The sequence below is a fragment of the Molothrus ater genome, chromosome 1 (assembly GCF_012460135.2).
Source record: "Molothrus ater isolate BHLD 08-10-18 breed brown headed cowbird chromosome 1, BPBGC_Mater_1.1, whole genome shotgun sequence".
NCBI classification, from domain to species: domain Eukaryota; kingdom Metazoa; phylum Chordata; class Aves; order Passeriformes; family Icteridae; genus Molothrus; species Molothrus ater.
In genome coordinates, this window is record NC_050478.2 from 54133305 (window position 1) to 54156870 (window position 23566).

The 23566-nt window shown below is 35.8% G+C and overlaps 1 protein-coding gene across 1 annotated transcript in view; it reads right to left on the bottom strand.

The window, feature by feature from the left end:
- SUGCT (succinyl-CoA:glutarate-CoA transferase) overlaps nucleotides 1–23566 on the bottom strand; it is a 315160-nt gene that overhangs the window by 267078 nt on the left and 24516 nt on the right. Inside the window, exons 7-8 of the mRNA XM_036379282.1 lie at nucleotides 8758–8849; nucleotides 1488–1631 (exon numbers count right to left, since the gene is read on the bottom strand). Coding sequence (XP_036235175.1) covers nucleotides 1488–1631; nucleotides 8758–8849 — 236 coding nt within the window. The remainder of the gene's footprint in view (nucleotides 1–1487; nucleotides 1632–8757; nucleotides 8850–23566) is intronic.

Sequence of the window (23566 nt, forward strand, 5' to 3'; positions counted from 1 at the left end):
GTTGAAGTTAGAAACACATAACTTCAACTCTTCTTGCTTTCAGCATTTGATAAAATATTGAACAATAATCAAGAAGACTTCATTAAAAAAAAAAAAAAAAAGCTAAAAACCAGTGGAACAAGGAATTACATGCACACACCCCTCCCAGAATTACTCTGGAAATCAATAAAAATTATCAAAAGTATTTTTCTAAAATTAGAAATTAAAAAAATCAAGGAGCAGCTGCCATAATATATAACACTACAATACCTTAAACATAAAACTCCCCTATATCATATATTTACAAAATATTTAATAAGCATTTAATATACATTTAAAATATTTTTCTGAACTGTTTTTTCCCTAAACATTTTTCAATACAGATACAACATTTGCAAATATATGTAAGTATATTTAAGTTCAGTTCTTACAAACATTTGTTCCGAAATAAATGAGAAGTTCTTTATTGATTTAAGCAAGGATTTCCCCTCCTTTCTGATTTCCATAGCTATTCAGACAAAAGCAGTAGGCACTAAAAGTAGAGAAACTCAATCATTAGTCTCAATCATTGTAACCATACAATGATATAGGTGTTCAACCTCTTGCTCACACCTGGGCCAACTTTTAGCACAATGGCCACTGTCATTTCTCAAGTGTACTGACAGCTATAACACGAAGAAAAATACAATTAAATAAGGATGAAAACAATGGAGCACTGTAGGTTCTTCAATTAGGACTAAATACAATTTTGACATTTTTAAAACAAAAACAAAATTTCCTCTGTACCATGTGCTCAGTTTGTACCAGCAAGTACCTACATCAGCAAGACAACATATTATCTGATCATATGCAGCTCATATCAATGCCACTTGCTTTTTAGAAATGATAAATCATTGCACCAGTGGTGTTCAAATATTCAAAGAAGAAAGTTAAAGGTCTCATTATGTGTAGTACATGCTATATCTTTCATGAACAAAACAACTTTGCCTTTAATGCCTAGGAAAAATGCTGCATCTTCAACCTTACTTCATTCTTTTAACTCCCAGAGCCAAAAGGCAGACCTCCTGGATTACATTACTTTGAAACTTGGGTGATATTTTAACATTCTGGATGATTTTGCACAAGTTATTCAGTCACTCTAGAAGTAACGTGACCTAGTGCCAAAGCCTTCCTTTCAACATTGGTTTCACCACTTAGGCTTGTCTGTCTCCAATTACTCACTTACAACTGTTACATTCTCAGTGATATCATAAACCTTGATTAACCTGTGCTTTCACAGAACATGGCAGTCCTTTGCAAAAAGTGAAAACCAAACTTAGTGCAGTAGTAACAATAACCATGTCATATAAAATGGTCACTACCAGAGTGGCAAGTTAAGAGAATGATCACTAATGTCATTATTAGTGTTGTCATTAGTTATACTAACTAATGCACTTTAATTTACGTGCAAATGGTATTCTTAGGTTCAAACATCTATACAACAAAAAGCAATTTTTTTACAACTCTACCTGAGTTGACAGGAGATTGCAGTCAATGTGTAGTCCTTTTCCTGTCTTATACCTCTGAAGTAAACCAGCCATAATTGCTCCATATGTATACAACCCAGTAGCAAGGTCTGTCATTGCTACTCCTGGTCTAACTGGCTCACCATCCTAAAGAAAAAGAAAACACCCCAAAATGAAACAAGGCAAACAAACAAAACAATAAACAAAGAAAAAATTAAAAGCAGGGAAACAAGCAGAGACAATACAATTGTGCAGAGCTGGGATCTTATTGGCATGACAGGGACACGGTGGGATGACTCCTGTGACTGGAGTGTTGGAATGGAGGGATATAGGCTTTTTAGGAAAGACAGGGAAAGGAGACAAGGAGGCAGTGTTTCCATCTATGTCAATAACCAGCTGGAGTTTCACTGGGGGTGGATGAAGAGCTGACTGAGAGCACAGGGAGGGCAATTGCAGCTAACATAATCCTGCTATGCACACCCATCCATGGAGACGGAGTGGCTGGGGCCCACAACAGACAGATCGCAGTGGCCTCACATTCACAAGCCCTGGTCCTCATGGGGGGCTTCAACCACCCCAATATCTGTTGGAGAGACAACAACATAGAACCACGTGCTGTAGGAAAATATCAGGTTCAAGACCATCTAGGGAACCTGAAAGCGCATAAGCCCATTAGACTTCATGACATACATCTGCAGGACCAAGGGATTTGGGAGTGGGAATGGCTAAGACACTATCTATCATATTTGAGAAGTCATGGTAGTCCTAGGAAGTTCAAACTGACTGGCAAAAGGGACACATAACCCCCATATTTTAAAAGGGAAAAAAGAAGAGGCAGGGGACTATGGGCCCACCAGTCTCCTCTTCCTATCCAGCAGGCTTATGGAGCAGATTCTCCTGGACGCTATTCTAAGGCACATGGAAAATAAGCAATGATTTGTGACAGTCAACGTGGCTTCACTATGAGCAAATTGTGCCTGACAAATATAGTGGCCTTCTATGAAAGGTTACAGCAGTATTAGTAGGTCTGGGAAGAGTGACTGATGTCACCTACTTGGTTCCATGCAAAGCATTTGACACCGTCCCACATGACATACTTGTCTCTAAACCAGGCACTTGGTAGATAAGGAATTGGTTGGATGATTGCACTCAGTTGCAGCTAGTGCAAGAAATTAGTATCTTTGAGTGACCTGATGTATAAAAACTACCACTGAAAACCAGGTACTCTTGCAGCATGTACACAAAACTGCCACTTTGTGATGCCACATACTGACATCATGAAGGATTTATTATGCCACTTTTTGTCCCTGATAACACAATGCTTCAACTCACCAATGCAAAAAGAAAAGAGATAATGTTAGAGATAAGAGAAGCTAGTGAAGACTGAATTTTATTATGTCCAGAAGCTAAAGGCCTGACACAGCTGCCTGTCTGTTTAAAAGGCAGAACCATATTGCTTCACTCTTCTCATTCCCTTTATTTCTCTCATCTGCAGTCCCTCCCCAAGTGAAAGCTCAGTTTTGTATTTTCCACTATACACACTCCAGGCTTCTAGTAAGAAAACAAACACAAATTTTAGTTTACACTTGTAAATATTACACATGCAAATACATGCAAATTCATAACCTTCTGAGTGAAGTCACTGAAAAGTTGTTTGTTCAAATATCCTTTTTCTGTATGTCATCTCTTTTCTAGTTCAAGGGAAGAATCTTCATGTAACATCATGTGTTTCAGAACTTCTGTAATCATTGGCATGATATATGTCCCCTCTGAAATCAATGGCAAAATGAACTACTAATTTCAGCCCAGCTAGGCTTTTATTGTAGTGCTTCTTCTGAAATATTCTCCATTTCCTACTCTGAAAAGTTTGAGGTCAGATGATCAGATTACCACATCAGCTCCTTATTTTGAAGTCTTACTTCTTGTTTGTTTGGGTTTTTTTTTAAGTTTTCAAACTGTGAAGAAAAATAGCAGCACAAAGCTAATGAGATGCTTCCAGAGTTCTGGCACCCAAGTAAGCCTACCATAAGACAACTTAAAATCATTACAATTGATAAATAATAACTGTTTGTCATGAAATTGACTAAAAATTACAAAATCTGTATAAAATATAGCAAAATTGGGAAAAAATTAGTTACTCTTATCCAAACTGCAGTAAGGATTAGTCTGTGATTATCTATAGCCTAGATATCCATAGGATAATATATAAACTACACAATACTAAGGTGAATGCTGCTTTAGGAAGTAGTACTGTTTTGAATAATCTCTTATTTCTTCCTTCCCCAGATGCTACACTAAGCTACTTCAGCTTCCCAATGGAAAACACAATTCAAAGGTTCCAGCTATTTACCACTCTCATTGTACCCAACTCTGGGGAAAACTAGGAAAGTTCATTCTTCACTTTCATATGCACAAGCCTACTGAGAAAACTAATTTGCCCATGAGAAGGTTTATGCTCCTCAGAGCTACCACAAAGAAATAAAATAAAAAATAAAACCAACAATCAAAGAAAAAAACCCCATACAGCAAAAAGAAACACACACATACAAAAACACCCAACCAAAACAAAAAAACCCCTCATATTATCTGCTGCAACTAATCAGCTTGTTTAAATTGCTCTTTCTTTATTATAGGCACTTCATTACATTCACTGGGTTGAGAAGAAACAAAAAGGACTAGATTTTACAAACAGATGTGCTGCAACATTCTTAGTTTGAAAACACTGCCCGCTGTTTTCAGAATGTCATTAATTTCACCTTTTAAGGAGAACACTACATTTTGAAGATGAAAAAATTGGGATTATTTTAATAGGTTGTTATAAATGAACTCCAGAACCTTCCTCATCAAGTACTAAACTATCTAATGTTTAAAAGCAAACACTTCCTTTGCCTCAGTAAAAAGTTCACCTTTATTTCTAAAAATACTTTCACAATTTCCCCTTAGAGAACGCTCCTACAAACTACTAGCACTACATTGCTATGTTATTTTTAACATGTTGGCTTTATTTTATCCTAACACTCCATAACCTATAATTCTGAACCAGTCCACACAATTTCTAGCCATCCTTGGTCTTCCTACCAAGACTCATGATGAGCTGCCATGTCTCACCATTTAATCAGCTTCAATCAGCTCCTGTGCCATAAACCAGTCTTTTGTGGCAGGACACACAGGTGTAAGTACTGTGGAATGGATTCATTCAGGCTTTATCACTATCCTGCAGAACAAGGGATGTGAAGCTGCTTTATATGAAGGATAAGGCTAAACACACAGAGAAATAACCTTCCTTTGGACAGAGCTTCTGCTAGCACAACAGTACTTTGTATAGTTAACATTATACCATTTACCTGGGCAAAGTAAGGATCTATACAGTATCTTTTATTCAAGCAAGTTATTTCAAAAGTGACAAACACCACGACCTCTGCCAGACAAAAATGATTTCATTGTTCTGGTAGGAAGAGCAAATGTAGCACTAGCCAGGGAGAATGTGTCTTAAGCAAACAAAGCTGCCATCCAGCCTCAAGGGCTGGCTTGAACTCTAAATTAGGTGCAACATCAGGAGTTGCCCTTTCCTCATTTGAAAGGATAAAGATTCATACCAGTTAAGCAGACCTTTTGTTTTTAAATCACTGTGCTTTGCTATTGCTCAATCTTATAGTTTACATTTTTATTCCTAATTTTTGCTGTTTGCTAAATTCCTTACAATTTGTCAACATATTCTCAGCCAGACATAGTCACAACATGTTTTAGAAGCTTTCTTTCCTGAGGTATTTTTTTTTGCCCTTTGACATCATTTCCCTTCCCAAACTTACATCAGTAATACAAAAATCGTCCATTTAAAATGAAAATTGGTTTGAAATTACATGTTTAAGAAAGGCATTTTAAGTCCAGTAGTTTTACAGATGTGAAATAATTGCTGAAGCTAATATGAACCAGCAATGGTTGTATTTTTCAACAGCTCTCAGCTATATATACCATGTGTACTCTTTTGTAACACTTTGTTTGGTACTAAACTGAAGAATGAATGGCATCTCTGGATTGCAGATTAAATGCTGTCTCATATTCAGTAAAACAAAAATGTTTTTTCCTCAAAAAAGAATACACCACTATAAAGGTACTTCAAGTATTGAAGTAATTGATGTAATAATCCACTAGGAGATGGAAGGGGATTTGTAACCAAATTGGACCTTATTTAATTAATTTCAAGTTATTGTTTTGATGAGTCATAGAAATTTCAAATAGAATTTCAAATTTCACAGATGTGGTAACTTTTAATACACAAGTAATCAAGTACATGTGTAAGAGCTTGCAGGTTACTGTATACAAAACCATGATTTAAAGACACTATTCTACTGTGCAAAAACAAGACTAGCACAAATGCAGTTGTTTGTCCCAATATTTTTGCAATGTTGCAGAAGTTATAGCTTGATTTCAAGGTTCAGAATATCACTCAGAAGCATTTCAAAGTTATTACCATTAAGTGATGCCAGGAAAAAAAAGATAAACAAAAAAAGTGCAAGCTGTTCATTTTTTTTTTTATAGGCAGGAATATATACTGCTATTGGATTATACATTTTTGTATGTGTCAGATACAGGACAAAATTTTAGTATCCTATTATTAAATTCTTTCTAAGGAACTGTAAATATTTATACATCGATGTAAATATGTATACCTCAACATTCAACACCTCAGTCATGTATGTGGATGCTTTTTTACTGCTTGCTCAGATTCATTCAATTTGTATGCTACATCAGCTGATGCTTCTAAGACCGTCCTGCAAGAGCATTCAATGGTTTGTTTACCAAAGGGATGTTTCCAAAGAGCACTCTTGCACTGACGATGTTATACTGATTATCGATAGCTCCTGCAACTAAATAAAAAACCAACATCATCTGTTATAACTTTTCCTTTTTTTTTCATTTCCAGTTTATAAGAGTGGCATTTTCTATTTTATTCTAAAAAAAAAATCAGACCCTAGTGTACCCATTCAAATGAACTTATTAGTTTTAGCACACTAATTCCACATTATCTAGTCTACAAATAATTTAAGCTTTATTAAAAAAAAAAAACATGAAATTATGTTTTCTTTTTTCCTCTTTTTCTTTGGCCACTTTCTACATGTTGACTGAAACAAGGTTTTCTACTTTTGTTCAGACTTAGTTTTGTGAAATTTTAAACACAATTCTGTCACATGAACATAAATGTTTAAAAAAAAAGGAAGATTTTACTATTAATAATACCTCACTATTTTGAAGTTATTTTCCAACAAGCATATGATTTTACAGCCACTTGGATAAGTTTTCACTACAACAACAAAAAGCACATTTATTTTTTTGGAGTCATTGACTACTTAAGTCTTTGAAACAATACTGTCCATCTATACATCAAAAAATGGTTTTGAGAAATTGAGGAAATGCCACATAAACAACTTCAAATAAAGAAAAACAAGCAAATTTTTGCACTCTCATTTTAATCATGCAAAAGAGTGACTAAGTTTGAATGAACTCTTAGAAGCCCCCAGTGAACAGACAAAGCTGTTACTGACAGTGGCTAAATGATTCCTACAATTACATTACCTCACAGCTTGGTGAGGTGATGCTAACATCTGGTTTTCCAGTGTAGACCTTAACACAATCTTTTTATAAAATCTATCTTCATGACAGCCACTGAGGACTATTATTTTCATAATATAACTTTTCAATATACTGAATAATATACAATTGTTCAGTATAACAGTTATTTGTTCTGGCATTCACATATTATTGAAAAGCAGTACAAAAGTCCTGTGTTTTCTCCTGTCTTTCTATCTACCTTTCTTTATTCATGTTGTACTAACAACATCTGCCCCTTTCTAACAGTTTGCATACCCTTCCCATTTTGATTGGTATATTTTGAGGTGTGCATGAAGTTTCTGGCATTGTACTGGAAGTATTAACCTCCATTCTACAGACACAATGTTAAATTTACTTACACTGCAGTTACTGTGATCAGTCATTGCTTAGTGCACATGTACATGATATATTTGAAGAGAAGTGCCTGCAAGGACAGCACTCAATTTCATGTCTTCTCATGTTCTGAGATGGAACATCCTATGAGTACATACCAGTAACACAACAGAAATAGACAGCCTCAGGAAACTAGGCACAAGATGTTTCAGCTTACTCAGTCAAAAAATGCTCAATTTTGGCTTTTTCCCTAATAAAAAGGACAACTCTGGTAACAATACTTGCCAGAAGTACAAACTTCTGATGTTTGCCATTGTTCTCAGTAGAAAACAAGTCTATTGGCAGAATATCAACCCTACAATAGAGTTGTGTCCAGATCATGTGGTTAGCTTTCAACAACATACTCAAACATGAACAGCTGACACTTAGTTCAGAAACTTTATTAATTCCTTGTTTATCTAGAACATGCAAGTATTGTACTCACAAGATCTGCACTACTGCTTCCAGAGTACGAGGAGCACCTCCAAACTAGAACAGTATCTGGCATTTATAATGCATAGAACAGACTTCTAACACTACCTCACTTGAAAAGGGACATTTGAGGACCACATTCCCTGCATCTGTAGGTGATTCAAGACAGCTTAATTAAGTGTTTATTTGACCAGCATTTTTCTGAGGTGAAGACACATGTTCTCTGTACCTCTAGAATTCAGATACTAAATTACTAATATGCGTCCTGCACTGCCACAGCTAACAAAGATCTTGGATGTCAGTGGGAATAGGTAGCACATAAAGCTTTTCTAGAAATGCATGGCATCTTTCTGCCCATTTGTAGGCAGAATGATTGAAAAACACCCAGCTTTTGTCAGATATCTTATCTATTTTGTCAGATATTCTATCTAGATAGCTTCACAATTCCCATTTTTACATAGGGAATATCAATATCCAAGCATCAGTGAGACTTCACACTTGTAGATATGGTTCTATCATCCATCTGTCAACAATGTGTCTACTACAGCTCTAGAAGTGACTACAAGTGACCATTAACAGGTTAGCATACATTGCCAATTTATTCACTGGAGATTTAGGATTTTTCTTTTTTTCTTTAATTTTCTGTTTCTTGAGCATTTTTCTTTACAAGCCTGGAGTGACATAGCTGAAGTATACAAGTACTATTATTTTCTTAGATTCCCAGAGATGACACCTCTTGCTGGACTCAGGAGGGTTTGCGTAACAGATGTGTTACCAGCAGGCTGACTTGTTCCATGCAGCAGCCAGTTTTGGGACATGGCACAAAGATTCTATGAAATTTGTAAGTTGTGCACTATACCTCATGCCCTGTGATATGCATGAGACCAGAAACAGCAGCAGCAATGGAGTCATATCCACCTCTTTGAACCACTGGACCAGTCTGACCATAACCTAAAAGAGAAAGAGAACAACTAGTAATTCAATCAAGAACAAGTAGAACTTAAGCTATTATTGCTCCTCAGCTTTTGTTAACAAGCTGTCCAGCCTGTACAACCAATGAACACTATTGTATTCTCTTTATTCCTTCACATTTCTAAGAGTAAAGTTGGATTTATCCTCTGTGGGTTGAGGATGTGTTTGATCTTAATTCTAGACAGACTTGTATCCCTGCTATGTTTCATTCCTTTTGGATAAAATTTCCTATGTAATTCACTGTGTCAGCTGATGTTGGACTCAGATGTTATTTCAGAGAATCTACAGTGTCTCTACAGGCCTACAATTGCTGTCCAACAGGGCCCATCTTGCCTGTGTTATCTTCACTCTGCCATAAGGATACCTCGAATACTTCAAACAACACTAAAATCATGATACTATGGTTTTGACACATTAAATGCTCCCCTCTCATTTCTGTTACTTTATTCCATATCTAAACAGAGTTACCTTCAAAACAAGCATTGTTTACAAAAGATGGCAAGGCCTTAGCAAGTACATACAATCTGTTTGCCAAGAGTTGGCATCAATGAAGTCCAAAATACTGAGAACTTTTACTGAACTACCTAAATATAGTTTTGTTCAGTTGTATAATTAACTTAAAACAAACAGCTGTAGACAGAAGGATGCTGTCTTATCTCTTTGCTATAGTCATCATGTTCTTCCAATAACAACCATAAAATCTTCCAATTGAGGAGGTCTTGCACAAGCAGCTGAGGAGGTCACTGTAACCAGTAACCACCATCACAGAGGATAGAAGTTAACACGGAAGGAGCAACATATTTCACTGATGGTTTCTATTAGTTCTAATAGTGGCAGAGCCCTCAATAATGAGATTTAAGTGTAGATTTAAGAGGAAGCACATTCAAAGCTATTTAAGTGCTTCTTTTTCTGATATCTCTAAGAGAAATCCCTTGGAGCAGTTACAAGATATTTGTCAAAGACAAGATTCCTAATCTAACTTTAGTTTTAAAACATTTCTGTTTAATTCTTACCTGTGAGCACAGTATTAGAATTACATTATATCAACATACACTGCAAGGTAAAAAATTCCTGAATCATCTAGATTACTTTCCATAATTTGCCTGGAAAAATCTCTATATTCAGACAGTCTGTTCAGTAGGCATGACAGTCTAAACATTGGGTTTGTGAATAAAAGCACACAACTAAAAATCATTTTTCATTGAGTTCATCCTCAGTTCATCCACTTGGACTGATACTGTTATGTGCATAATTCATAAATTACTCCTAATGTATATTACAAGAGGATTGTGATGACTGAAAACGAGTTCAGGCACCTTCTTACTTCAATTGATAAATCATACTAAGCAAAACAATATCCACTTACTACACACATTTTTCCATTATACTACAAACTATCTCAATTGCCTGATCTTTTTCTGGAGACATGAAATCCATGTCATGCAAAGCTGTGGAGGAGCTCAACTTCTACACTCAGTGTCACAGCAAGTATCAAATACTACAGCCAATTCACTGATTAATCAGTGTAGCTTCAAAACAAAAATTTTGCAAGAAAAAAATCAACACTTTTCTTATGGTCAAATCTGTGTCACTACTCACAAGAGAGAAGAAAAAATCTACCAGTTTAACCAGTTTTATTTGAAATCTGACAGCAGCCGACTTTGAGATCCCAAAGAGAACTCATGGTATTTTCTTTCATATTTACATTCTTAAAGTTTACAGCAAAGAACAATGTCTTTAAATGTAAGAGGACTAGCAAATAAAATATACTGGATCCACCCAAAAATGTTCCAAAGAGCTCTAACTAGGCATATACCAATATCTCATTGGAATGAACTGTAGAATTAAAACCAGTTAAGTGTGTGGGGCCACTTCAAAAACAAAATCTTGCTCAATAAAAAAAAGTACTCAAAACAACTTTAATTGAATAGTGAAAAGCATATTGAAGTAAGTGAGAAACTACGTACTGGCCTCAATTACTAACAAAGAAAAGACATCTCAACACATCTACTCACACAAATGTTTTCATAAACAGCAAACATCTGAAAATTAAACATTTAGTATGTAGACAGAACAACTATACAACACTTTGAAATGCTCTTCTGGTAAGGACAAACATCCATCCCTCAAACACTAAATTCAGGAAAGGTGACAGGCAACAAGATCTGCATTTTTCTAGAGCAGTTTCACAAATAAAATTTTTAAACTCCTTTTCACACTTTGTAACATCCAGGTTTCAAAATAAAGGGTATTATTTAATGATGTTCTGGTTAAGATTAGAACTTGTATGGAGTGTTTAATTAGTCTTCACACATCACAATAGATTAAAAAGAAAAAAATACATAATTCTACTTTTGATCTGAATTCTGAGTGGACAAAGCTAGTGTGAGGACAAAATCTGTTGTCATTGGAAATGTTTCACCCCAGGAACTATGAATATACAAGATTCCCAGAGGAAAAAGTAGACTTAAGTGAGAAATAGCTATTGCTAAAAATGAAAGATCTCTTTATCCAAACAAAAATCAAAGGCTGAACATTATTTTCATGGTCAATGGATCAACCCAGTGCAGATGTTTTAGAAATAACTAGGAACACAAACACAGAAAGCTTGAAGAAGAGTCCAAAATTACATTCAAAAATATTCAGCCTGGTACACAGATTTTAAAGTAACTGTAGTATATACACATACACACATTTGTACATATACATGTGTACACAGATATACAAAAATATAAAGTAACTCCCTACAGATATAAATGCCTAAAGTTTATGTTTGTCCAAATACCCTGTGTTCTCTCATACTTAATTCAGTGTGAAAAGCAGATTTGCAATTACACCCTCAAACCTAAATATAGGCTTCTGTTAAATAAAATGTAGTTAGTCGTTTAAAGTTTAGATACAGTGAAAAATACTTTAGGGTAAAGAGAAAATCCCAGTTGAATACAGAGAGAATAGGTTTAATTGTGACGGTCTCAGAAGGTAAGATAAGGCAGCTGATCACACTCCTGCTCCCCTTTAGTGGAGCTTATCACTGTAAGCTAGAGTCAATATTTAAATAGTCTCTACTAGAAAAAGAATTTATTTTAGATCCCTAAGTCCAATGTAGGTATTTTTATTTTGGGTAATAGATTTCAGACAGACAATAGAATTTAAATTTTAATTTAACAAAACTCAATGTTTTCTAAATCATTTCAGCTTGTCAGGCAGCTGGCTAGATTCTAAATCTCATGTAAAGCTTTAGATTTTTGTAAAACAGAATCTGCAAATAGCAAAAGAAAGTTGCACCACACTAAACCCCTATTCAACTCCCCGAATCTACATTCTATACCTTGTAGTAGGAAGATATGATTTCTTCTGATACCTGTCACATCCTCATGTGTCTAGAATTCAAAATCATTGCAGTATGAGCCGGTGTTCTCTACGGCAAAATGTGCAGTTTCACAATCAAACCAAGTACAAGACAATAACCCCCAGTTAGATCTCCAAGTCCTTCCTAAAAATTGTCATTGTCAAAGCATTATTTAATCTGCATAGCAAGCTTTTGAAATTGCCAGAAACAGAGAATCACACAGAATCACAGAATGGGTGGGGTTTGAAGGGACCACAATGGGTCATCTGGTCCAACCTCCCTGCTCAAGCAGGGTCTTCTCAGAGCACATGGCACAGGATGGTGTTAAGATGGTTTTTGAGTATCTGCAGTGAAGGAGACTCAACACTCTTCCTGGGCAAATTTTTCCAGTGCTTGGTCACCAGCACAGGAAAGAACTCACTCCTCATATTCAGGGGGAACTTCCTGTGTATCAACTTCTTCCCGTTGCCTCGTGTCCTTTTGCTTGGCACCATCAAGAGCCTGGCTTCATCCTCTTGGCACCCTCCATTGAGGTGCTTAGGTACATTGATGAAATCCCTTCTCAGTCATCTCTCTTGAGGCTGAAAAGGCCCAGTTCCAGCAGCCTGTCCTTTTGAGGGATATGTTCCAGTCCCTTATTCCTCTCCATTGACCTCCAATGGACCCACTCCAGGAGCTCCATGTCATTCTTTTGCTGAGGAGCCCAGAACTGGACACAGCACTCCCGATGTGGCCTCACCTGGGCTGAGTGGAGAGGCAGGATCACCTCCACCAACCTGCTGGCCATGCTCTTCCTAATGCACCTGAGGAGACCATTGGCTGCCTTGGCCACAGGGGCTCACTGCAGGCTCATGGGCAGCTTGTTGTTCACCAGGACCCACAGGTCCTTCTGCACAGAGCTGCTTTCCAGCAGTTTGGCCCCCAGCCTGTGCTGGTACAGGGTTTTTTTTTCCCCAGGCGTAGGACTGTGCAATTGCCTTGGCTGAATTTCAGGCACTGCTTTCTGCCCATCTCTCAGTCTTCCAGTTCTTCTCTTCCATCTCTCTCAAGGCCCTTTTGAAGACCATTTTCAAGCCCTCTGTGGTATCAGCCACTTCTCTGAGCTTTTTGTCACCAGTGAACTTGCTGAGGAGGCATCTGTCCCTTCATCTGAGTCACTGATGAACAAGCAAAACAATCCTGGGCCCAGGACTGAACCTTGGAGACACCACTTGTGACAGGCCTCCAGCTAGACCCTGCGCCACTGATCACAACCACCAAAGGACTATTTGCTTATTCAGCATAGTCACACCTAAATCCTCCTGTTCTGACCTTGCAGCCAAGTCTACCTTCTACATAAGAAAGTGTAGAACCTTTACTCTTTGAAGCTTTTTCTGAGCAAGAAAAATTAACTGGGTATGAGAAGTATGAAAGAACTGGCACCAGCTACTTTGTGTCAGCTTGAGGGAGAAATGGGCCTTTACTGGAGCCATTTACAAAGCAAATGCCACAGCTTTCCACCAGCAATCCAGTACCCTTAGTTCAAACAAGAAGGAAGAAAGAGACTTTTATTAATTGGAAAGTTCTGAAAAACAGAGGATGCTAAATAGAGTCAGTAAATATAAATTTGTAAATGAAAAGTTTTAAAGAATTTTCTTAACCAAGATCTCCACTATCACTCTCTATTAGTATGCAGCATTACATAGTGTATGATATTCAAAATGAGACATGCTTAATGTAACATTAAAAAATCATTATCTCCCTGTTCCTACATCTCTTTTTTTAATATTTGGGTAAATAGGACAATTAAAGTTTTATATAATAAGGTGGCTAACATGTAATAGTGCAGCTCACAGCTGTTCTGAAAAGTCTCCAGCAGTTTGATGGCCAAACCTTTGATATGGAGCAACAAGAGAAGACTTAACGGTGTCTAAGAATATTTATCTAGCAAAACTGAAAAATAATCATGTCAAGATAAACAGTGAATTATAATAGCACTAAGATACTCATCACTAGCTAGGGGCATGGCAGAAGTAACTTTATGCAGGACACTATTTGCAGCTGACTGAGTATTTGTTTGGTAGAATGAATTGAAGCATACAAATTTCCTGTGAATATTGGCAATATAGACACAATGCAATTAAAGAGTCAAATTGCTGCTATTATCTGATTAAATTACATTGGTATTAATACACCACAATTCTTGGCAAATGGAAAGACTAAAAGTATTTCTTTCTCCCAGATTTTTCTAGTTAAATCAGACACATACATTAAAAAAAAAAAAAAAACAAAAACAAAAATTAGGACAAACAACAAAAACAAAAAAAAACCCCCAGAAACATTCTTCAACAGGAAATAAATCTTAGCTTACCTACTATTCTGGGGTTGGTGTGACATTGTGACATTTGTCCGTGATGAAAGAGTTCCATTTATTCTGAAAGTTACTTCTAACACAACAAAGCTTATAGTTCTGGGTTTAGTGTGCAGGAGCCATGTGATGGCACTCAAGGTTTGGAACATAGCACAGGAAAAATGATAATACTTTCAGGCATCATATGGGACAAAAGTTTGGGGGAAAAAATAACATGTCATAACAAACTACTATTAATTTATCCATTTTTAAATGGTCAATATATTTATTACATAAGAGAGACATAATTTGCTTTACAATCCGCTCTGAATGATTCTGTTCTGAGAAACAGAAATAAATATTATGAAGCGAGAAAGGTCAGGCTGAAGATTACGAAAAAAAAGTAATAACAGTACAAGTTGCTGGACTGCACAAAAGTGTTACTGCCCAAATTGCCAAATGTTCAAAAATGTCACACTAAATTTAAAAATGGTAGCAAAAAAAGCCCCAACCCAAACATGTTTCCAGAAAGAACTCTGTTAGGAAAACAGACTAATGTGTTCTTACAGGTTTAGCTTTCTAATACCATGTCAGCTACATTTTTGCCAGACAACAGTGGGATTTTTAGATACATTTATGGCAGACATTCTTCATAAACTTCTAGAAACCAGGCAGACCAATTAAACAACTTTGTCCCAGACAAAGTTTCATATGTCTGTAGGTTCTATGCTATTCCAAGATGTGTACAGAACAAACCATATTTCCTTGCCTAGGAGTTACTGATGATATGATGACAGAATTCCTAACATGTATGAAAAAATTCATTTTGGCTAGGAGCTGCCTGAAAGCATCTGGGATAAACAGGCACTACTGTGTTGCAATATCATAACTTTAGGAACAATCACTCCAAAAGAAGTATTTTTATGTAGGTTAGTTTAGATTCATTTGGGATTTTTATGAAGTTTAATAAAAATGTTTCTCCATTTCTCAGCTTGTTGTGTATTTGATTTGTATTTCATGAAATTTAACAGCTCAGGATAGTGGGTCACAAACAATTTGCACCTTCAAAAAGACAACTGAGAAAGAAGTAAATGTCACAAAATTAATAAATGCACAGAAACTGGAAAGGAGGAATGAAAACTCATTCAACACCTGAAATTGCTACTGTCACTTCTTCAATACAATGTGCTTTCAAGCTAATGACAGCATCATAATTAAATCTACAGGACAGCCTGAATATGATTTTCTGTGTCATAAAAAGAAAGGTCAGCATTTCTCATTATGACCTGTGTTCAAAATATTTGTATCACATGTGCAAGAAAACCAAAAGCCATAATTTCTGCACTTCTTCATGATTTGATAGCATGATAGAACTTTATAAGGCCAAATATAAAACACATTGTACTAAAAGGATAGGAAAAACCAACATGGAGACATGTTGTCAACACAGACCAATTCCCTGTAGTTCAATTCCCAGATGACAAATGACATTACAAAGTCAGGCTGTATAAGATATTCTGAGCAAAACATAGAAAAATATGTTCAACATAGGCATTTCTACAAATAGGAACTAAACATTGTCACAAATTCAATCCAGATAGATGGCTATCCCTGCTGAATAACAAATTAATGAGAAACACCTTTTGGCTTGTTCTATTGCCAAAAGAAAATATTCAATTAAAGACAGCGTACATCTTTGCTTAATAAAGATTAATGAAACAAGCAGAAGAACACAAGCAATTCTCTGCGATGACAAAAGCCGAAGTTTAACAGACGCATTATAAGAAACTTTGCAGTGTCAGAGCTGCCAAATGCGTTAGCAAAACGAGTAACGACTTTCGGAAAATGCTTGCCATGTGTTGGTCAGAAGAAAAGGAAGTACAACTTCCTGAATAGGCAGGCTTACAGGAGATCAGAACAGATACAAGAAAGGTGAAGTCAGAGCAAACTGTCAAGAGAGATGAAAGAATGTTAAAAAAAAATAAGCCTTAAGTCAGCAAGTATAAAATCTGACCAATCTGATAAAAACATTTCATTTCCCAATTGATGATTGCAAATGCGTACAATATTTATTGCTTTTACATATGTTGATTTAGACATTCTAACCCTGTCTTTTGAATGCAATCAGGTGTTACAAGTAGGAAAGCATAGATAAAACAAAATTATTAAATCAAACACAAAACTCTATGCTAAGATTTAGCTACTGAAAGACTAGAAGAGGACCACTGGCAGAGCCTCTGCCAGTTGTTCAACTCCATTCAATTTTCATGTGATCTGGGTACCCAGCCTCACACAACTCCTATTAGGGCACCAACCACTCTTCTGGGACACAGTCACAGACCATTTCAAACAAGACAAGTTTGGTTTTCAAAAGGCTTTTAATCAGTCTGCAAAATTCTAGGTCATATTTTCTAGCTTTATACCATGCCAAATATAAGTTACATGAAAGCAGTCCTTCCCTCCATAGCTCCAAGCATAATTACTTAAGAGATGCTATCTCTTTTGCAAAGTCAGTGAAAGTTTAAATTGTCACTCTGAATTTTAAGGCAGAAGCAGCTTCCCCATCTGAGTGGGGTCACTCTTCTACATGATCTAAGAAATGAAATGTGTCATGATGACCATTTCTGAAAATAAAGTTTCAATTAAAAGCTTTTAGATGACACTGAGATTAGGTACTCAAACTTTACCTCCCACCTTAAAGGAGGCTGATAGACACCCAAATTCCCCATTGCTATTCTGAGTTTACACAAATATTCCCAGCTGAACACACTTAAAAGTAACAAATCATTCCTTGTTCCATGCTTGGTACAGATACAGCTGATATTAGGACTACAAATATTTATATAGTGAAAGCTAATATTAAAATAGTGAAGTGAATTACTGCCAGCAATGTAGCAATGACATTTCCCCAGAACATCCAGGTTTCAAAATTTGCACAGAAATTAGTTAAATGCTGAGGCAAGCTGTCTGTCCTAACCTCTGTGTGTCCTCACCTACTTTGCTAGGACTGCTCTACCCACTCAATTCTGCCACCCTATTATGACTAAAGTAAGGGAGCAAATGTTTGTGAGAAATATCTGACTAATCTGGAAATCAATCAGGAGTCAACAGAAAGACACCACACTTCGGCTCAACAGATATTAATAATCTTACTACTTCTTATAGTGAAAAAAATCATGTAAAATTAAGAAGTACCTGCAGGGTGTATTTTCTATTAATATTTATGAAGCTATAGCCAAGCAGTGTAGTGTTAGGATAGCCTCAGAGAAGTCTTTTGATAAGGACATGATTATCTATGATCCCATGACAGAAATGTAAGGTAATTACATAATTATTTCTCATCTAAAACAGGTGATGTACGTTCTAAAGTGGATATTACCTGAACAGACACCCATTTGTTGTGACTGTACATAGTTATGTTGACAGAAAAATCTGTGCAGCAGTGTGCAGTGAAGGAGCTGACTCTGACCAAACAGTTCCCCTGGGGGTTGCATGTCCGTGGCTGATCCTGGCCTCTCCCTCTAAGATCAAATACATAGTGCCTCAGAAGTTGGAAAAGCATATTAAATGAACTCAAAATCAGTATGCAATTGTTTTTTTAAACTTTCCAAAATTTTCCTCAAAAATTTTCAAAACCAGTCTATGAAGTTTAATTCCCAAAGAGGATTAAGTCATATGGAATGCAACATAGTCTTCGAATCTCAGGCTGTCATTTCAACCCTTTCAATAACTTAATAATAAGTGATATTTTTTGAGCCTGATTTTAGTTCTCTTTAGTCTACACAGACAAAATATTTAAACAGAGAAGATATGATAAAATACCTGGTCTGGAAATAAACATATTTACACTTTTAAGTTTTAAAATTAAAAGAAGTTCAATTCATTAATGAATTCATTCCCATATATTTTAAGATCATTATTTTAATTTTACAGAAATACAAGAAACTGACAAACAATCATGTATTATATGTTCTGAGCAGGCACATGATATATAGCACCCCTTCTAATTGTAGGAAGAATATAATTTTATATGAATAAGCAACTTGTAGTTGCAATTCCATAAAATAATTTTGGAAGACGTAGTCTTTTAAAAAGTTACAAAATTTTGGCCTCCAATTTTCCTCCTGAAATGGTGGTCAGGTCACTGTAAGACACAATCACAATGGCACTAGGTATCCTTATCCTGACTTTGCAATACCCACAAAGACTCTCCTGGAAAAGAAAGCCATCCTCTCTGTTAGAAAGCTTTCATAAATGTTTAATAGGAATCCTTTTTTGCAGAAATTTGAAGTTGCTTCTTGTCCTATGTATAACAGATTATTCTTTCCTCTTTACAAGAACTTTAACTTACAAGAAGACTGTTATCCACAAACCTATTCTCATTACATCCTTACTTCACAGTAACATTTGCTACTTGCTATGTCAAAGTTTTCCCTACAAGACAACTCACAGATCAATGGATTTAGATGTTGGCATAAACACTGAGATACAAAATGCTGTTAAATGATCAGGTACATGGAAAAGTTCCAGATTCTGACACTATCTAGTTTTCTAAAAATGACAAAAACCATGCTATTTTTCAATTGTTTGTGTCTTCTACACCCAAGACTGTTTTTTTCCTGTTTGCTAGCTACTGACAGTGTTTTATTTTATAACAGTATTCTAAAAACACAAGTAATGAAAACCTTATGCTTACTTGGAAAACATTTTCAGGTCAACAGCAGCTACTTTCAGTCTTCCTACAAATCAAACAACACCCACAGACAATACCGTGGAAGGGCACAAAAAAGACACTGGATCTTTTCACCATTTTAATTAGTTATACTTGCTTCTTTGGTGAAATCACAAAGCCTCACCATTTGAAACAATGAAACAAACCAAACAAAGAAAAACTCCTGCAATTGTCATGAACTAAGTCCATCAGGCAAGGAAAAAAGATTAACAGAACAAGATAAAGCAGATAAGAATGCTATTAGACAGGAGATTCCCTAAAAAATAACTCATTTGGAAACAAGCAGAGAAATTTTTAGTAATAATAAACAAAATATTTCATGATCTCTTCATGATCAAAGTCTTCTCTTTAGACTATGGCAACTCAAACACAATACTGCTTTACAAAAGCCTGCTGCATGGCTTCTGAAGATGCCTAAAATCTTCCAGCTTTGTTTCTGTTAACTTAGCTAGGCACCAATCCAAGCATAATAGCTACTGAAAAATAAACATTAAACCATCAGTAAATGTCTTCACAGTTGTACTGTGCTGTTAATATCCAGGATTTTCAGTGTCTAATCTGTTTTCATTCACTGTAAACTAACTCAGTGTTAAATCTTACAGCTCACAGGCTCTCTGTCTGATATTGCATTCTTCATTAGGACAGAGTCCAAAATTCTGAAGTTTTTTATTTTATACAAAATACTGCTACTTAGATGAAAGAACAAGCAATAGAGTGAGAAGGCATAAGAAAAGCATTACTTTCATGCACTGCTGAAAGTCAATACTTAATATTAAAGCAAAGAAGAATTATGACTGGTTCATTAAACTTTTTATATGTTTCATACTGAACAAAGAATGGGAACACAGTGTTTCAGAAGAGAACTTATTTTCAACTGTTTCTTGTTCCTAAACTCACAGTATTCTGGACATTCAGGCTATGTGTGACTGAAAAAATAATAACAGAGAAAACAGCTAAGCCCTCCTGCTAGGATGCTAAATGCCAATACAAAAGGGTAGCTCAATCATTTACAGGGAAAAAAAAAGTTAATGCACTCTAGCTGCTGGTGGTGTGCTGATAACAGAAGTAGCAAAAAGTCAAAGACTTAGTGTCAGTCAGCTAAAACACTCACCTTCCTGAAGATGTGCAGCAGATGTGAATCCTGCAAGGATAGCAATCCAACCAACAGAAAAGGGATTCTGTCAGCTCCCATACATTTCTCAGTTACCCTTTTCCAATTTGCCACCTCTCAGTCCCTACCCCTTTCATACTTGTTTGTGTTACTGATACATTTTAAAAGTTTGGTCTGTGTCAATGCCAGAGTCCTTTATTATTTTTGAAGTAATGGCAAAACCCTGCAAGTATAGTGCAAATGCAGCTTTCCAGACCAAATTGTACTTCATACTAGAATGCACAACCATTTACAGAGATACATTTCCAAGAACAATTTTACCAGCAAAAGAAATGTTTTGTCAATATAATAACGTATTTGCTAATGCTTCTGCCAAAATAACCAAACCAGGCAGTGTTAGCACCTCTTAACAATCCTGTCCAGCACAGCTGTGCTGACAGAAGTCTGTTGTATAGAAAACAGCCTCTTGCTCAGTTCTAAAAAGTTTGTCAACCAGCTGAATTTTATAGAATCCTCTTTTGAACAGACTTGTTTTGGCCTATGCTAATTTTGCAAGCAGTACATAAACCCACCAGCAACAAGAATGTGCTTTAAGTAGGAAAACTAAGTCTTGGTTCTTCATCTTGACACAGCACAACTACATTAATCCTATAGAAGGAGATACCTTGAAGTTTGTTTTTATGGTAAAATGCCCAAAAAATGCAGCTTTGCAGTATTTATATTTCAGTCACTCTAGAATGGAATACACATTTTTGTGTATGGTACAGGTTAAAAAACATTGTTGCCATCACCATTAGAAAAGCATAAACACTCCAAATTCAAGACCATTTTGTTTCTCCTCCAATCAAGAACTACCAAACATAATTGCTCTGCAACACACCTCAGTCAAATCTTGCTGGTTCACATTTTACTCCGCAACCTCTTGGCAACTCAGGTTGTCCAAAGGGGTTGTTAAAGCATATTTAAAGGGGTTTAAGCATAGAGCACCATGGAAATATGAAAACAAATGGAGACAAAAAGACCAGCTAGCTGCATATTCTGTCTCCAGAAACAAAGATATATGACAAGATGAAGAGGCTAAGCCTAATACTACTCTTGAGTACTATCCAGGTTCCAACAGTTTATAGCTGATAACCTTCTTGATTAAGTAGATAAAGTTAATAAAAATTTCCCAAATCAACTGCTTAGGAGTAAATACACAGAAAACCTTTGCAATTTTCAGTCACTTTAGGTAGGCAGACACTTCAAACTTACCTAATCATAAGCAAAAAACCAAACCAAAAAGAAAACTGAATATTTTGAAAAACATTACAATACTTTTAACACACAGTCCCAAAAAATTCAAATCCTATGAATCAGGCTTTTAAAACACATGGTTCTTAAAAAGAAATATGAAAAATATGTGAACAATAAAAGCAGAAGTAATTCAAAGTAGCCCCATTATTTGTCATCTGTCTGCAAGTCGGATCAGCAGTGTAGTCATTGTTTCCCAGTCTTCATCACGATCATCAGGATTTTTTTTCAGTAAAAGTAGATATCAACACAAAATAAACCAACTCTTCATTAAAAAAACCCACCAAATACATTTCTAATCTCAGTAAAGAGAAAAAAATAATCCTAGGTCTAATAGACCTATTTAATGCTTTTCGTTTTTGTCTAGAAAAGCATGAGGTAAACACCTTCTTGCAGATGGATCACCTTTGATACAAAACAGCTGGAAATATTTAGGAGATGTTCAAAAAGAAGAAGCAGCAGAAATTAAGACCAAATTATTTATACACCATCAGAAGGTACACCCTGTTTGTGTAGCTGTGTTTCTGTAGAATAATAATTGGCACCATGAGCTAAGAATAGAAATTAAAAGCTCCCATTGGTCCTCCTCATTTAAATCTGAATAAAGCAGTCAACTGCAGAAGGCTATAACAATATCTGCTTTATTTTATATATAAATAACATTAACAAAAATTAAATTTCATGTGTTTAAGATTGCAGTTTATACTCCATATACTGAGTACTTTACCCTCAGAAGAAATACTAGCCACAAAGTGCCAAACCTAATGCATCAGACTGTTTTGGAATGGGTCTCGTGCCAAGCACCAAGAGGTTGCCTTCTACAAGACAGAATAAAGGAGAGGCACAGAACTATCTAAACATGTTCTGCCAAAATGAAGCAAGTCCTTAAAACATGATACTTAAGCGCTATATGACACTTAAAACATAATACTACTTTATTTTCAGAAGCATCAGCTATAGTGCTGCCTCACTTTAAATCAATGGACATCTATTTCCAGAATTTCCTTCCTAAAGTTTTGCAGGTACCCAAATTATCTTTTGATCCTAAAAAAGTACTGAGAGTAAATCAACGTTACATATTGCTACACCATGATAAATGGCTCAATCAGTTTGGCCACAAAAGCAATGCAGCTATAATACTTGAGGTCCAATTTACCATGCTGGTTTAGAGAGAGCTTGTTTTTGTTTCTACACAACACTATTAAGTGATGTAAATGTACTCTGACTGGCCTCAAAAGTTCCCTTTTGTAAAGCAAAGAACCTACAGAAACAGATCAAAGTAGTTCTCTCAGGAATTTATCTAGCAGTACCACCTAAAACCACCACTGATACACCAATGCACTGCTGTAGCAATTGATTCCTTTCTTAGAAACAAGAACTGTTTCTTCATTCACAGGACCAAGTGACTTCTTTTTTTTTCTAAGTTTTAGTGAAAAAGTACTTTTTTGACATCACTGAAGTAGTATTTGGATATATGCATTCTGCCAATTAATTTCCACACATAAGCAATCACTTTGCCACTTCAAACAGAAGTTTTCTAGTTTGATGGCTCAGCCAAAAGGAAAAATTGACACAACTTAAATACTCAAATGGCATAGGATTAGTTTTTCAGGCTAAGGCACAAATCTGTTTAGATGTCTAGAAAGAAATCATATATCTTGAACTTATGAGATAATACTACCTCTTCCACATTAAGTTTTTTTAAAATATTACATTGTAGAAATTCTGCTTGTGAACACTTATAATACAAACAGAGATTAAAACTGTCTCATTAGTTTCTTTAGTGGCTTTATTCATACAGTGAAGGTGGGAAGAAAAGAGTAATAGCTTAAAAAAACTGCCTGGAAGCATAAGGGGAACTGGCTCCTTGGCTTTGAATTAC